Source organism: Pyrgilauda ruficollis, unplaced genomic scaffold (assembly GCF_017590135.1).
Source record: "Pyrgilauda ruficollis isolate IOZ18807 unplaced genomic scaffold, ASM1759013v1 scaffold44, whole genome shotgun sequence".
NCBI classification, from domain to species: domain Eukaryota; kingdom Metazoa; phylum Chordata; class Aves; order Passeriformes; family Passeridae; genus Pyrgilauda; species Pyrgilauda ruficollis.
The window spans coordinates 1626211-1644310 of NW_024525934.1; the positions used below are offsets into that span (position 1 = coordinate 1626211).

The 18100-nt window shown below is 42.0% G+C and overlaps 1 protein-coding gene across 1 annotated transcript in view; it reads left to right on the forward strand.

Annotated features, from left to right (window-relative positions):
- Window positions 1–6544: 6544 nt before the first annotated feature.
- The window catches only part of CLDN10 (claudin 10), a 53813-nt gene continuing 42257 nt past the window's right edge, over window positions 6545–18100 (forward strand). The window contains exon 1 of the mRNA XM_041478295.1: window positions 6545–6758. Within this exon, the coding sequence (XP_041334229.1) occupies window positions 6545–6758 (214 nt within the window). The remainder of the gene's footprint in view (window positions 6759–18100) is intronic.

Consider the following 18100-nt stretch of genomic DNA (forward strand, 5'->3'; position numbering starts at 1 on the left):
CCTCAGCTGCTCTTCTTATGACTTTCTAGAGCCTTCACCAGCTCCATTGCCCTTCTCTGGGCCTGCTCCAGCACCTCAATGTCCTTCCCAAACTGAGCAGCCCAGTATCTGAGGTGGGGACTCACCAGTGCCAAGTATAGAGGGACAATCACTTCCCTAGTCCTGCTAGCCACACTATTTTTGATGCAGGCCTGGATAATTTTGGCCTTCTTGGCCACCTGGGCTCGCTGCTGGCTCAAAAGTGCACACAGTTTGCACAGACCTGAGGTCATACACATTGGGTGTGAGGTGCCTTGGCCATGAGGGTAGGGGATCCTGGGAAATGTCTGATGGGTCTCAGGCCATAGTGGAGGTCCAAAGGAACTATTTCCAGAGCCATACAGCTCCCTGGCCAGGAGTGGGGTGGGTGATATATATCCATTCCCAGTGGCCAGTGAGCCTGGGTTGATATTGCTGGAGTGTCAATATACGATCCAGGTCAGGCAGTGGGGCAAGGGTGTCAGACAATCCCTGGAGAGCTCCAGGGGCATGGGAGGCACTGGAGCTGCTCCGGGTTAGTTTCTGGGCCGGGTGGAGGTGTTCAGATGCCACTGGGGAAGTCAGCCTGGGGCTGAGCTGGAGCTCAGGGCTGTGCAGAGAGCAAACACTGTGGAGAGCGTCAGGGCAGGTGTGCTGCGCTCGGACAGGAAGGGTCAGCAGGGCCCGGGCCCCACAGCACTGGCGCTCATGGTGGCCTGAGGTGGCCAGAGGGCAGAGGGGGCTCCCCACGGGGGTGGCAGGGTGGGCCCTCGTCCAGGGAATGGGACAGCCCCAGGAGTGACAGCACCCAGTGTCAGACACAGCCCAGTGATCGCAAGGGTCCAAGGTCAAGCTGGCAAGTCAAGACTGCAGGTCAGGGACAGGGTCCAGCTCTGGATCAGTGGCCCATGGCCCAGGACAGCCTGGGCTGCCAGGCAGCAGGCACTGTAGCTCCATCAAAGACCAGGCTTAAAAGCAGATCCCACAGGGCAAAGAGGGACACCTGCCATGGCTTTTCCCCAGCACCGTGCTGGCTGGGAGTCTCTTCCCATATCTCCAGCAGGAAAGGTGTGCACTATCAGCTGCACCATTTGTAAGCTTGCCTTAGCCTCAGCAACCAAACCTCTGGGAAGGGTGGATGTGGATGCATTCAGGGCACTTACACAGGTTTCCTCAAGGCTGAGTTCACTTGTATGACAAACTATTTTTTCAGCACTGTGCTTCAGTGTTTGCATGTGTCTGTAGCTCTTATAGCACAATATTTCTGTTACTTCTCTCTTTCCCAGCCTCCTTGCTTCTTTATCTCTGTTGCAATCTTTTCACTTGTCATCTATCATCATTCAAAGCACTGAACTCTTCTATTCACAGCACCCTGGAGCTTGTTCATGTCTAACACTACAGCTTCCAGGAATGCTATCAGTATACTGTAGCACAAGCTTATTCTAAGAGAGGCTGGGTTTGATCAGTTCATTCCATAAAAACCATGATTTCTTCATTGAGCCTATCACTTCATCTATAACCATTTGGAAGTTCTCAGCGTAGCACGATGACTTTGAATTTCACCCCAGCTTTCAGCACTGATCAAACATATGATTTGTCCTGTCATTCTAACTTCACTGCATTTTAGCTCTTCACATTTCATATTTTTATGTAGACAAAGCCATTTTGGCTTTTTGCCACTTACTGCAAGTCTAGGTTGAGTGCCAGCAGCAAAAATGCACTTAGTGACAGCAATTGTCTTTTATCCAAATAAGTTGCTAGTGCCTAGTGTCAACAACATAAAATAAGAAACATAATGCTCTATCATCCTAAAGTAGCATTTTCAAATTCATCTGTTATCTTTAATGCCCAGTTAAGTTAAGGAACATGATGAGAAAAAAAGTTAATCCCATGTGTTTTTATCTTCATACCAAACACTGATTTGAATCAGTTGTTCAAAATCCCATGCATTGTTAGGCAAATATTCAAGAAGTGCTCATATAACTAATGCATGAGTAAGCAGTTTCCCCCTTAAACAGCTAACAGAAAATGCTTTAAAATCTAAAAACGCATAGCTTGTACCTGCATAGGTATTAACTACATACATACCTATATATAATACATAACTACAGATATAGTTATGCATTTTCCTAAACACATGTATACCTAGATTGTATAAATTTAGTGTAAACCCTGAATTGGGTTACCTGCTATATCCATTTATTTGCAAAGCAATTCTCCTAGTGATAAGGATATGGAGTTTTTCTTTCTCTTCTACAGCAATATCATTGAATCATGTAATGGTTTGACTTTGAAGGGTCCTTTTAAAGACTATCTAAGTCCAAATTCTCTGCAATGATCTGGGACATATTCAATTAGAGCAGATTACTAAGAACCCCATTGACTCTGACCTGAAATATTTACAGGAATCGGAATATAAAAATTGTACTATTAATAATGGGATTATAGTATACTGCATAGCACTAATATAATCATCAGTATTGTGACTGCAGTGCTCAATAAAAAACAATACATTTGGGATGAACATTGAACTGTTTTCCTTTTCTGTTTATGTCCAGCACTTCATGATTAACAAGTTGAACAGCAGACATCTCAAACTGCAACTGCTGCATACCATTATAATGTTGAAACATTATATTCTCCTTTTGTTATAGTAAACTATGAAATTGTCTTTTTCCTCAACTTTTCCACTTCCAGTGATTTCATTGCTCCTTGTAATTCCTCTGTAGGTGGTACACCTTCAGCCTATGCCTGCTACCCTGCTTGCTTGGTTTCTAGGTTGCATGCATCTGGCAGAGACGGCAGAACTTGGTGCTCATCTGGAATGCACCCTTCCTACTTTCAACACCATCTCATACTTCACTACCAGTTCTCAGGAATTCTTTCTGTGTTTGTGCAATAGCACCAGTCATATTACCATACAGCTTCTGCCTTGCCTGACTGAATTTAGTAGAGATGTCTCTGGGCGTTTGATTTCTTTACCCACTGTTTTCACTTATTTGACTTCTCCAGAAGTCTAGAGTCACTGATTCTGTCTTTGTAACTTCTAGTTTTATAGCTTGTCCAACTTCTGTTTGTTTAGGCCTCCCACCTTCTTGGCAGTGCTCAGGATCAATTTGTATGGTCCACCCACTCTGCATAGTATTTCTTCGGCATGACTGATTATTTATCTCGTACATTGTTGTCTCCATGTTACCTTAGGTACCTCCTTTGCAGAGCTCTCTTTTATTTAGATAACATCAGGATGGTTTTGCACTTGGGGTTTTTTTTTGGGTTTTTTTTGTTTTTTTTTTTTTTTTTTTGCCATCATTTTCTCCACAACTGATTCAGTTAGCTAAGTGTTTGCTCTAGCTGTGTTTGTCTTCATGAGCAAAATATATGTTGTCAGCAGGCAGATCTGTATCAGCACTGGGAACTCATCCAATTAAAAGTTTACAACAATTGACATAGGCTGAAGTAGAATTCACAGACAGTTTACCTGTGTAAACATTCTTGTCCTGCTGCAGAGGTGTCAACTGCATTTAAGAACTGGCACTAGACATTTAGAAAGATAATATCAGTAGTAAAAGAAATATTGCATGTTACTGGCACAGTGTCCAGTTTAACAGAGACAGCAATATATCACATAATCCGTTACTGCATCTGTGGAGTTTGGGGAAAATGGTTCAACAAAGGCCCATAGCAAAATCTTTTCCCTTTTCCAGCTTCATATTTAAACAGTCTTTAAACTCCTGGCTGTTTTCCAACTTTTTGTCTGTTCAGTAACAGAGGAAAAAGTTTTGATATAATGGAAAACAGCATTAACAGGTTAACTTTCAACTTCTCCTTGAACTTCTTAAATGACTGATTAACTTACTTCTTACAGTTTATAGAAGAAATGAGGGTTGTAAACAGGACTGCTTACTTCTTTCTTATCACTTAAGTATCTGTTTAATTTATTCATCACTCACACACTAACTCTCCAGAAACAATGCAGGGTGAAGTGCTTGTGACCATGAATTCCACAGTCATGCACTAGAAAATAAGGAAGATAAAGGCCAAGAAACCACTAAGTCCTCCTTAAGCCATGAAAGTGTAGTCTATAGTTCAAGTGGTGTCTACAGGCACTTTCCACTAAAGTAAGCAGCTTTCAGTGTCCCACCAGCATAACAGTAATGATTTTGTACTGGATGGGATGTCAGGAGAAAATTATCTGAGAGTGAGAAGGGGAAGAGACTTAGGAGTATGTATTGCAGTTTATCTAGAAATAGAAATGTGAAAACCCTTCCCATGATAATAGCATGATAATGGGTTTAACAGAGCAAGGTCTTACTGAGAAGATACCTCTGTCTTAGATCCAGGTCACTAAGAAACAGACCCTGTCCTGCTGAGCCTGGGTAGCTGCTCACAGGCTGTATTGATAAGACACACTGCTGTGAATAGCAAAAAAAGAGGAGTAGGGAGGGATGAGAGAGTGTTTGCATACACACATCCTTGCTTTTCCAGTCCAAATGAGCAGCTTCTGAGTTTGGGGAGCTTTTTGGTTCTTCTGTTTGGTTGGTTTGCTTTTTGGTTTTGGAGGCTTTTTTGTCAGTGACAACACTCAAGGAAAGTCCAGAACTAGGCTGGAATTTAGCATCAGATGTAAAACATGTCTTTGAGCTACTCTGAGTGCTCAGCCAACATTAGTGTCACTCAGAGAGTTTAAAAAAGAAAAAAAAAATACCTAATGAAATGTCTTCTCAGTATTCTGTGTGAATTTGCATAGTCTTTGACAAAACAAAATCAAACCCAAAACCAACTTTCTGTATGGCAGACATAGAAAAAAAAATAATCTCAGCTCTCAGGAATCTGCTTCAAAACTGGACCCATTTCTGTATTCTCCTCTATGCCCTTTCAAATTTAGTGAAAATATATATGAAAGATTACATGAAGTTTGACACCTGAGAAAAATGTTACTATATTATTTAACAGCAATGCAAAATTGCTTTCTTCCTGTGTAATATTGTCCTCAACATTAAAACAACTTGCTATATTATAATGATTCTCTGTAGCAAACCCACTTTCCATGTCTTTCAAGTTGTCTATGTTTACAAAAAAATTTCTATTCACTGTAGATGTGTGGGATGTGAGCCTACTAATTAGTCTGAAAAGAAATTCCTTCTTGTGGTGTAATTTTCTGGTATGCACAATCAACATTTTGGGTCCTTTTCTCAGTGCTAAGCCAAAGGCTGGTTAAAGTGGGAGTACCAGATGATGGTTCAACAGGACAGTTTCAGTGAAACTCCTCTTGCTCTTTACATGGAATATTAGTGATGTTTTAGCACCCTTGTTTAACCCTTCTATGAGCTGTGCAATGTCTACAGAAAAATTTCAGTGCCAATGTTCAGTGTGGGATTTTATCACAGAAGTAACAGGGAGAATCAACACTTGAAGTACCCAAAGGGAAAAATACAGACCACTGTTACTGTCAAAAGTGAAGGTGTACACCCAATATTCAGGATAATTTCATGTCACCAAATGGCATATACTAGCACCAAAGAGAAAAGGAGTTTGCTCCTTCTTTAGGGAGGAGGCCAAAAGTATGAGGAAAAGTATAAATACAGCTGGAAGTTGGGAATTTTAAAAGAGTGAAGGCCGCACATGTCTGCAAAATTGTGTGTGTGTGTCCCAGTCCAGTAATGATCGTATACTCAGGAACTGAATTAGAATAGCTGTTGCTGTGTGGTGCTGTCAGTGTCTGCTGCTTCAAAGATGACATTTTGCTAAGCCAGTTGCATACTTGAGGTTTCTTCATGGCATGAGGTTGCAGGAGCTAATTGGTGGTGGGACAGATATTCCTGCACTAAGTATTTCATGCAGAGTGTAAGAAGCAGTACCTTTTCTACAGTGACCAAGTGAAAAGTCTCAGTGGGGCTGCATGAGGCTCATTCTGCTGACTGCTGCAGCTGCGCCGCTGCTCGGGGACCACTTGCTGTTTCTCTTGTTGCTCTAGATCTGCCATTCGACAAATATACAGACGCTACCTCCTCCAGTTTTGGAGCTGCTTGCATGGTGGCTGGTTATGCCTGAATTAATTTCACAGCCTTTCAATGAGTTATTTTTCAAGTGTTGTGTGATCCTCCTAAAATGTTGTGGTAATCCGTTAAATAGCACTGTACAGTTTGGACTCTGAACCTATTTTGCTAGATGGAATGGTTGTAAGTTTCCAATTAACTAAAAATTAAGCATTAACTGGAATACTTTGTTGGGAAAAAAAATGAAAACAATTAATTTTTACAATTAGAAATTAGTAAGTAAGTACTAGTAATTAATTCCTATAAAGTTGTACCTTGACTTTCTTTCTAAATATTCGTAACGCCTAGGACCTTTCTTAAATCACTCAACCATGAAAATTTCTTTCAGCCACATTAACTTTCTGTAGCAAGTGGTACTGAACTTGTTCAAGTATAATTTGCTTATGTTATGCCTTTTTGCTTACACACGTGACTGAAGTGCTTTTCTCTCCACACAGTGGCATTAGGAAGTCCCTGGTTTACAGAGAAACATGCTGGCAATACAGATTATAGCTTTCATATTTTGTTTCTCTGGGCTGGGAGCTGCTATTGCTGCTACTGCATCAAATGAGTGGAAAGTCACTAGTCGAGCATCATCTGTTATCACTGCAACCTGGGTCTTCCAGGGTCTTTGGATGAACTGTGCTGGCAACGCACTCGGGGCTTTTCACTGCAGACCTCACCTTACCATCTTCAAAGTAGAAGGTAAGGAAGCATAATTTAACTGGAACTTATGGAAAACCATGTGTATTGCAAGATGAGAGCCTGAGGAGTAAGAGATTATTTTGGCTTGTGCAAGAGATTTTGTTTAAAGCATTGTGATGAATATAAGTGAACGATTTTGTAGGCAGAATATCAGAAACAACTTTGTCGGAATGATGTGTATTCCAAGAAAGACAGTAGACTCTACTCTGTCGTTGGTAATATGTGATAAGTATACTGGACATAGTGCCAGTAATAAGCTGTCAGTATCAAACCACTGTTAGCAGAGAAATGGACTAAACTGTCTTACAGCTCTAATTTCCATGTCAAAATGAGCATCGTGCTTGCTGGATGGTGAGGCAGAGAAAGATACAAGGTCTGTGACAGCTATTGGTGCTCTTTTTAGTGTCTGAAAAAATCAGAGAGCAAATAACCACATCCACGAATATGTGCATCTGTGCAAATACTCATATACTAGGAATTAAGTGCTAGTGTATATACTTGCTTGTATAATGGGCTAATATTTTAACTTCAAAGATAAAAGGTGTGCTGTTTCAGAATGTCCATTTCAATTTAAAGTGCTAGATTTGTAAGCCATCTATCAGAGTGTAAAAACCAATGGAGGCTTCTTGCCTTATGTCAGAAACAGCTTTTCTCAGAGATGGGGGCTAGCCGTAAGTGTACTATGCAATGTGTTTTGTGTTTCTCTCTATACGTAAAGCAGTAAATGAAGAAGTTTGGTTTTGTTTGCTGTTAAGCCTTGTGATAGTAGGCCAGGTCGTGTTTTCAGTGAAACTGTGTGTGGACACTCATGAGGGCAGAAGGACTGCTCTCCCTGGGGTGCACAGCACACAAGCGAGATGGAGTCAGACTAGAGTAGGAAAAAATGCATTAAGACACCAGTCTTTTAGGGAGCCAGAAAATAAACCCAGGCTAGACAGAACCAGTCTCCCAAAGCTTTTATGAGACCAGAAAGAAGCACAGTTCTGTTAAGATAATAACAGCCAGTGGCTGATTGAAATAGAAAATGTAACATTGCATGGTTGTTACCGTACAGTATATTACATAGACAGGGTTGTAGACTGACACATACATGGAAGCATGGAAGCTTGGGGATGTTCCAGATCCTTACCTTTTTTTGCCTCTCATGCCCCTGACACATCAGACTACGTGCTGTGACATACAGATCAACTCTTACATGTACATACAATTTTGAGATAATTTCTCTACATATTTCATGATGCCCTGTTTCAAATCATCACACATCACCCGTGAGAAATGTGAATGGATAAGAAGGGTTTTATTTCTTTTAAAGAATGCTGTTAATCAAAAATTACTTAAAAGGCACAGAAACTCACACATATTTTTTGAAAAGTGAATATTATATTTTGTAAATAGCCATTTAGACATTATTTCTGCCAAGATTTAAAGGAAGAAAATCAGCTCTTCTCAGGCATTGTTTAAAGCAATGTAGAGTAACTAGAAAGTACCATTATTGCTATTGTTAGTAGCACAAAATCTGCTTTCAGAATAATCAGATGTAATCTATTTGCCACTTTGTATTGTTACTATTATTTTCATCACTGGCAGATTGAAATTTGGATAAACAGAAAATGCACGTTATGTATGTGTTGTATAAATATATACTTAAGCATCTGAGTAAGATTTTGCATCTTTGTTTTTTAGAGGAATATAGAGTAGAAATTCATTAATTAAAGTAGCATACTCTTGTTCAAGTAAGAGAGTAACAAGCTGATGTAATGACATTTAGGAAGTCTAATTTTAACTTGCCAGTGCATGCACCAGCAAAGGGTAATGTTACATGTAGCACAAGCACTACTGGGAAAGAGTGAGGTAGTCAGTTTGGAAAACCTGCTAAACATAAACTCCTGATAATCCAAGGAAAACAAGACTTTAACAGGGAAAGGGCTTTGCACTGTCACTCTGTCATGGATTGTAAAATGATAAAATGCTCAGATTAAAAAAGTAATGAACCCTCTGTCCTCAGAGCTTCAATATATCGTAATAACTTGCATACTGAGGCCAGAGAGGGCTGGCAATATAACTTCTCTTCTGCACGTTCATCTTTTTATGGTACCTATTTGGAATTTTTCCTATAGACAAAGACAAATTACACAAGTTCCTCATTCCATTCCTATCTTTCCATTTTCAGGCTGCCCTACAGAAAGTATTAGCAGTAACAGCAACAGTAGCAGCAACAGTATTATGTTAGTGTAGTAAGTCACTCCTACTCCAAAGCAGATTAATTTGATCATTAAATGTTTAATTGCAATTTTTGTGAGGATTTTGAAGGGGAGGCTTCAAAAGGGGGTTTATGAAGTTTTAAGGGATTTTTTTTTCTGTTTTTCACAGAAAAAAAAAACCAAACCCAAAAAAAACCCAAAAAACACCCAAAACCAAACAGATTCCAGAGGCCTTGCTCTGAGCAGGATTACTCTGCAGTGTAGGCAATATGTAGATATTTGCCAGAACTGACTTTCAGCTTGAGGACTAGTTTTGCTGACAGGAGCATAGGAAAGCTTAGCTTCTGCAACCCAGCCCAGGTACAGATGTTGAGAGAGAGATTTATGTTTCTGGAAGTCTGGATTAGCAGGGCCACACTGCTAGCAGTAACCAAAGTAGTTGGGCTGTTGCCAAATGTACATGTGCATTCACATGTCCAGCCACAGTGTGCTCTGCTGCAGTTACTGAAACATTTAGATGAAAGATCTTAGAGGGAGATCCTGAATAGCATTGTATCTACAGTCATTTAAGGCAATGTTTGTGGAAAGAAGCAATATCTTTTATTAAATCAACTGCTTTGGGAGAAGTATGCAACAAAGTTATTCATCAGATCTGACACAAATACAACAAGCTTCAAGCTAAATATTATCTGGGAATATTGTCTCTTGAGTTAACTTGGTTATGATTATCAGAGCATCAGATACACCCATGGAAATTGTATGACTAAAACCAAGAGACCATTACTCACAAGCACAAACTCACACAGCCAAAAGATGCCAGAAATTAAAACTAGCAGTGAGACAACATTTTTTCAAAAAGAGTAACCTTTGACTAACCACTCAGTCCTTATCAGCAGGAAAGATTCATAAAGAACCTTCAAAGCATGAGCTTGAGAATTGAAACTCTGGAGTCATGAACTCCAGAAAGATACTGACTTTTTATGGCAGCATTTGAACCCAGCCTGCCTCCTGCTGACTCTCCAGTGCTTACAGGTAATAGTCAACCTCTTTTTCCATTCTTCTCATGTATATAATTCTTACAATGACAGAATTACCCAGATTTGACAAGAACCATCTTTTAGCTATCAAGCATGGCTTAGACACTTTATTTAGGTATTTTGACTTCAGTGATGTTACACAGAGCTGTTTCATTCATATAAAGTACAGAATTGTAACTAGCCAACTGAGCTGTGTCTACATCCATTTTCTGTGACACTTCCTCAGTCTGTCAGGACAGCTACTCGGCTTCTTCAAACAATTAGTTTGGCATTCTGCATGCCTTGCACTGCTTTATGACTCCTGTAAGTTCTGGTATTCCATACCATGAGTTCAGGGAGGTGTAAAAGAAACTAAGAGAAATCTGCTTCCTTGAACCTTTGCTTTTCTGAGCCTCACATCTCCTGCTGGCATCTTGTCAGTGCCTGTTTTGGCAGAGCCTGATGGGGCAAATAGTGCTATCCTGATGGCAGCCAATATGGAGCAGGCAATGCCCAGCTGCTCTGGGTCACATCAGCAAACTGATGCAGGGCTGCCTTTTCATGATACCGCCCTTGCAATGCAGATAAGCAGCAGAAGGAAGTTGATATGAGAAAACTGCTATTGCAGCACCTGTACCCAGAGCAGCCTTGCATAGTCAAACACCATTTGGGTTCATCAGGGTGTGGGGGGCAATTCTAGCTGGGCTTCAGGGTGACACTAGCAATTTTGCCAGAGAATTCAGCCTCTAGAGCAGGAAAGGACTGATATGAGAGTGCCCTTTACTTGACAGAAACTTACTGCCAGGGAAAGCACACTATGCATTTGTTTGGTGCAAGGCGACAAGCCAGCCAGATACACACACGGCAGCCAAAGCCAGGCTTCTCCTCAGCCTTAGAGGAGGGCACTTGGTGCTAAACCCCCAGAAGCCAACACCATGGCTTTATACCATGGCTTTTTACCCATCCTGAGTGGGTTTGCAGGGGGTTAGGCTGCGTGAGCCTTGGGGATGGAGCTGCGCTCCTGCTGCCTGCTGCTTGGCAGATCTCCGTGCCGTGCCCTGCCGTGCCGTGCCCGCTGCCGTCCTGCCGGGGCCGGGGCCGGGGCAGGCGGGCGCGCTCCCCTCTCCATGGTGCTGCAGGAGCGGCCCCGGGGAGGCGCCGGCCGTGCCCCGGGGTGATGCCGCCCGCCCGGCTGGGGACAGCCAGCTGCCAGCTCCCTGGAAAGGCGGCTGTGCCTCGCCCCGGCTGCCCCCGGGGGAGTAGCCACAGGAGAGAAGAGGTTGAACTATGGCCAGAGCCCGAGCAAGCAGCAGCTGTGTGCGCTTTTGGGGGGATGGCAAGGGAAGGGGCTGGACTGTCAACCCGGGGTGATTGGCTTCAGCTGTCATCAGGAAGGGAGAAATCCACCGGGACGGCTTCCTTCTGGCTGATGGTCAGCCACAGGGGACTCTGCCGGAGGATCCTCCGGGTAGTCAAAGGGACAGAGCCACATTAACCCCAGCTGGTAAGCACGCAGCTGGTCACTCACTCTCCAAACACCCTCGGTGGGATGGGGAGGAGAATCAGGAAAAGGCACAACCCATAGGCTGAGGTAGGAACAATTTAACAATTGAAATAAAACAAAACATAACAATAACAATAGCAGTAACTATAATAACAATAGGAAAAAGAGAGAAAAGAGTAAAACCCAACTCACAGACAATGCCTCCCCCCCCACCACCACCCAGTTTATATGCTGAATATGTCTGTGGTATGGGATGTCCCTTTGGCTATTTTGGTTCATCTCTGTTTTCTTCCAGTTTCTTGTGCACTTCCTCACTGGCAAAGCATGGGAAACAGTAAAGTCCTTGATAAACACTACTTAGCCACAACTAGAAGAACATCAGGGGGTTATCAATGTTATTTTCATTCTGAATACAAAACACAGCATAGTACCAGCTACTAGGAAAAAAAAAAAAAAAAAAAAAAACTCTACCACAGCCAAAAACAGAACACAGGATCCAATATTAAGGTAAGAGGACAACTGTGCCAAAGAACTTTCCTGCAGCAAGCAAATCCTTCTAGGAACAGTGCAAAGTGAAGGGAGGTATGATTGATCCATGTTCGTTAGGCTGAGCCCCCTCTGTTGAGCTTTTCTGTTCAATGAGTACAGCATCTTAGAAAACCCGAGTCAAAACAGAATTGGCAAAGTTGTGTCAATATGGAAGGAAATATACATTAGGATCAATAACTCAAATTTTGAAAAGATGACCATGGAACACAGACAGAATTCCTCTCAGACTTTTATTAATGGCTTAATTCCCATGGCTTAATTTCTTCAAGTACTGTCTATTTTTCTGCAGGCAGGAGGATCACCATTTGGACTGACTGAAATGCTGATTTCAGCATGGGCTCTTTTGTATATGCATAGGAATAGGATGTCAAACCCTGGTAATAAAAGGTTCTCCACCCTCACAGTTTGCATATCCATTGCAGTAAGATTATTTCCAAGCTCATGGCCTCTCTTCTGACGTTAGATGACTGAGTCTGCTCTCCCCTCAAACAGTATAGCCTGAAACACATTTGGTTTCCAGAGAAGTCTGGTAATGCACTAGAGGTCATGAAACATCATTACTCTATACAGCAAATACTTTTGGAATCTCTTATATTGCTTATCATTGCCCCCACACCAAAAATTAATGAATAAAGTAAATGAAACAGTTCAGCCTAGGTAATGGTTAATCAGAGCCATGCCATGCCTTATTATTAGGCTGGTTTCAAGTTAGAAAATGAATTGATTCATATGCAGCAGAGCCATTCATGAAGTAGCCTCTGGCAGAACAGATATGAACTGAAGGAGGTGGCTAACTCCCATGTATCCAAGACATTTTTCCCACAGGGAGCTCCAGCAGCAGATTTGCAGTAGAAACAGGGCAAAATGCAGGATTTTCAATGAGATGGTATGTTCCAGAGGGAACCCCCCAGAGGCAGAACAACCCTGTGAAACCTGGATTTGTGGATCTCAGAGATGACATATAGGCCAAAGATTTTGAAGTGGTTTTCAAGGATTCCTGCTGCCGAATATTGTCTTCTGTTTGAGCTCTTTGATTCCATGATTTTAATCTACATGCTCTGAAAATCCATTAATCTAAACCACAATGAATCACTATTTACTGCTGTTTGCTATGCAGGCTGTCTGGCTCTGGCCAATTACTTGAACCAGAGTAGTCCAGAGCTGTGGGCAGACTGGAAAGAGATCTGCCTACTGGAGAATCTGCAGCCAGAACTATATAGAAAGGGAGTCCAAGAACTGCAGGACTAGACTGCATGGGGTCAGATGGAAAACACTGAGGATGGAGCCTTCCGAGACTGCTGCCAGTTTTGGAGAAGGTGGTGGATGGTTACAAAAGACAGATTCTGAAACTGCTTTAAGATCTTGAGAGTTACAGGAAAACACAAGACCTTGCAGACCAGTCCTCCTTTTTAGCTCATTTACATCTGGCAATTTGACAGCACCTCTGCAATCCTCTTTTTGTGCTCTGAGCCTTCTGTCTTCTCACTGGACAAGGACAGAGCTTACAGTGCTGAGGTTTTTTTCACTTTTGTCTAAATCTGGTATCTAGACAAGAGTAATGTTGCTTTTGCTTCTCTTCACTCAATTTTACAGATTTTTGCCACTCAGAGTGGTCTTCATTTGAAGAAAATCATTCAGGGAACATGAAAAGTAGAAAGTACTGCTATTTGTTAGTGTGGTGCAGCTGGTGCAAGGACAGGAATGCAGAGCTTGCTATTGAGGAATTAATAACAACGTTCTTTCATCTTCTAATATTCCCATCAGGATAGATTGTTATCTCCACTTTGCTTTTAGCTTTCTTTGATTACTGCTACATAGCAGCAGAGAGTGTACTGCAAAATGAATAGGACTCAGCAGTAATTGGTATGCAGCCAATGTCTTAAAATATCTCTGTTCAAACAGGTTTTGTACCTTGGTCTGCCTTGTGAGCACTGAGGTGGGTGAGGGGAGCTTCTCTCTGGCATATGTTGAGGAGCCGAAGGCCAATGTATCTCTTCTTATCTTTTTAGCAGTCATGATACAACCAGAGCTTCATTCAAAGTTCAGAGATACAATCCATTTCATTTTCACAAGTCCCTGCAGCAGGAGGGGAAAGGAGGCCTGGCAAAACCAGCTGTGATAGGCAGAGGGTGAGAGAAGGAGACTGAAGTACTGAATTTGTAAATCATTAAAGCTGATGATTTTGAAATTCACAGTGCTGAGATTTAAGCTCTTGAATATTTCTTTTTCCATCGCGGAGTAGTGCAAGGCAGAGAACAGAAGCTAAGCAAATACCTTGAGAATGAGTATGGGGAGATGTAGGGAGAATATATCTGTACATAAAAATCTCTCCTACAGTTATTACATGGAGTTGGCTAGGCAAGTAGGAGTCACATTCACATTGGTAGAGAAAGTAAATCACTCCACAGTCAGTAGGGATATTAAATCCCCTAGTGCATGTGTTACCCTATCTCTCATAGTACTTACATGTAGTTTTGCAATGTAAAGCAAAATGCCAGATGGGCACAGCCATTTTATTAGAGATATGCACATGGGATTCCTCCCCATATCCCACATGCATCAACTCCTACAGTGTCCAGTTATCCTTATGAGCCTTCCCTGGAGTGGGTGCCTTGGGACACTCTGCTGGTTTAGAGGCTGGTCAATGTATTCCCTTCAGTTTTTCATTGACTCAAATCAAATGCTTGGAGCTGAGGTGTTGCCAGGGGCAACTCAGAACCCCACTTTTTTAGAGTACTTGACTCAGTTCTGGTGCCACTACTGTTAGGGACCTCTGGCTGTGCCCAGTGGGTTCCTATAATCCACCCAATCGTCTCTCCACAGATGACATTGAAGCCTGGGTCTCCTGTATGACTTTCCTCTTCAGGGATGCATTTCCTAAAACAGGAGAGAGCACATCACATCAGATTTCTGTGCCTTAATGTAGGACATTCTTAAGTGCCAGAGCACTTCTCACTTGCTGAATGAAAAACATTTTATTTTCAATTCAGCCAAGCACATGCTGAAATTCAGGTACATGCAAAGTTCCCTGAGAACATTTCATTCATATCACCCCTTATATAGCTTGTGCTGGTCATCCAGACATGTGCCTTACTTTTCTAGAAAATTACCTGAAACAGTCAAAAAAGCAGAGGTACCAAACATGGTCTTCTGAAGACCATGCCCAAGTCTACTGGCACATTCATTTGAACATTCAAGTTATGTTTCTTTTTTACTGTTAACTTTTCTAAAGAAAATATGTGTTAATCTGGAGGTAATTAACCAAGCTCTAGTAGAACACCTCCTGAGGATTAACCTGTGTAAAGACAGAAGTTTTAAACTGTATGTCCTGAGCTATGTTGTACTATTGAACAGTTTTCCATAAGCAAGGCTTCCATGTGGTAGATTTTAAAACTGTATACCACCAATTGGATGTGTCATTAATTTTATTTTATAAGATTATTATGGATAGACTCCAAATTTTTACTTCTAGCCCCACCAGAAGTTAATCATACAGACTCAGCTGGTGTTTGAAAGAGTACAATTGCATAACCTGACAGTCAAAATGAGAAGCAAAACTAAATGCTTGAAGTTTCTCATTCCTGTGCTTTCAGAATAATACATGCTGGTTTTCTACCAGGTCCACTCTAACAAATTTATATAGTTGCTATTACTTTTGTATCCAGCTAAGATGTGAGGTTACTCTTCTGCAGATACCAGTCAGAAACAAAGATGTGTCATATTCAGTTCAACGCTCACTGAATCATATTTCCAAAGGAAACCAGAGCTCTGAAGTTCTAAGTTTCCTCTGTAGATGGAAATCTGCCAAAATCTTATGGTTTTTTTTGAGACTGCCTTTTCCTTTTTCACAAATGAATCTCTAAATAACACAGAATGTCGCATAAAAGCCTTTCTATTGATATTTCATCCTGTAAGCAGCAAAAGCAGAAACCAAACCACAGCCAGTAAGAAACAATGAAAGTGACTCCCTGTCCATATCTCTCTGTGGTATTTATTGAGCCACCAGGAGAGCAGGACTCTTGGGATATATAAACAACTTCTTCATTGCAAGTTCACCACATGCCCAAGCTGCTGCCCCAGGCTGGCATCTCATCCCAGCAAACATCACACCACATCCTGGGCCCTGAGTCAGCCACCTTTTGGTAATAACAGAAATAGTTATCTCATAAAGTGGGGGAAAGAGGTAATTTAATTAACTAACTAACTGACTAATCATTAATGGCATCTGGCTTTTCCATATTGTATTTTTAATGGAAATGTTCCACCTAACAAAGCATAAACTATATTCCTATAAACTATATTCCAGCAAAATTAATGCAATGGACAACTTTAATTTACACCTTTCAACATCCTCAGGCCACACATAATTTTGTTTTACTCAGCGGCTATTACAAAACTCCAATATTGTGCTTACTTAATATTGTCCCTAGAAACTCAGTTATTTGCAGAAATGCAGAAATGCAGCGTTTTCAAGTGTCGGTGCCTCTTGTGCCTCAAGGCTCTGATTCCCTCCACAGCCAGGACATCCTGCACTGCTATAGCCATACTTTGTCCTGGGTTTCACTGAGGGTGCAGCACCCCCAACCCATGGCTCAGCTAATCCTTCAGAGCAGCAAAGCTCCCTTGCCCTGGCTGCTGGTGGTGGCCCCTCTTGAGGGGCTGTGCTTGGGAGACCAGGGAGGGAGGGAGGAGGAGAGATGGCAGCTGAAGACAGCAGTGTGTGTCTACAGGCAAACTGCTGCCCAGACTTGTGTTTGGGGGGTGCAGAAAGCTGCAGTGTGGGGAGTTCTTCCCCTCTCTGCCCTCAGCACGCACGGAGCAGAACACTCTGTGTGTTAACAGAAACAAGCCAACATTTCCAGCCAAGGTACTTCACTCAAGTCTGTTTGCCAAGTGGCTGCACTACCTTCTATGGTTAAGGTTAAGAGAAATGTTGTTGTTCAAAGGAGAAAACAAGTGGAGGTGTTTTCCCCCCTCACCCTTCCTGTCTGCAAATTCAGGCATCTCTGGTCTGCAGTTCCTTATAAACAAATGAAGGAGCTTTTGTGGAGCCTGTTGATAAGGCTCCACATCCCACCAACATTTATTATTATTTTTATGTATGCAATAATATGCAAATGTCTGAGTGCTTCCTAAGGTCACTCACTGCTTGTGCTGCAGTGAGGTGATTGCTCTGGTTACTGCAGAGGCCTAAGGGCAAGCCCAAGGCAGCTTAGGACACCACAGGTTGTCACGGCCATCTGATAAGATTTTCACTTATCAGCAAGGTCTGTGTGTGCAAGACTCAGATACAAGGCAGTGAAAGGAGAGTCTGGGAGATAGGAATGGCTTTCTTCTGGGAACAGTTTGCAAGGAGATAAAACACCTGCAGACAAGGAAATCGAGTCTGGTGTACAACAGCTGGGTCATGGGGCAGGAAGAGAACTCCTGAAAAAATACAGCCATCCAAAACACATCAGATCATTAGGAAAGCAGAAAGTGAGCTTGCAAGATGCCAGCTCTGCCTTGACCTAATAGTGACAATTTGGCAACTACTTTTAATACAAGGGGGACTGGACCCAGGTTCTCAATTTCAGCAAAATCTACCTGCTCAACTGGGAGAAATTAGTTGATTTCCAAAAATTTCTAGCATTTTAAGCAACACAGTGAGTGAGAGCTCTTATCTCTGAGTGAGGACTCTGAGTGCTTTCAGCCACCTGTTCTTTAGTTTTGAACCTTGGATAATATCATGTATCTGTATCTAGCAACAGAAATCCATGTTATATCCCCTTGCTCATACACACTCACAGCACATGGTTATAGTCCTTAACACTGAAGGGAAAGACCTGCTGAACGAGGGACAGGAACTAGGAAGCAAAGAAATGTATTTGAGACCTATAAGACTCCTGAGAAGATCTTTAAAAGAAAAAGGAATGATGAGGAAAAGTCTGCTCCCAACCAAGATTTATTTCTATTATGCATGAGTCATTCAAAGTGGATTTAAAGCCAGAGACTTTTTTCACTGGCTTGCTCACTTTTCTCACTAAGTGAAAGAAATAACATTTCTTCAGGGTTTGAAGTTCACTGGGTTAC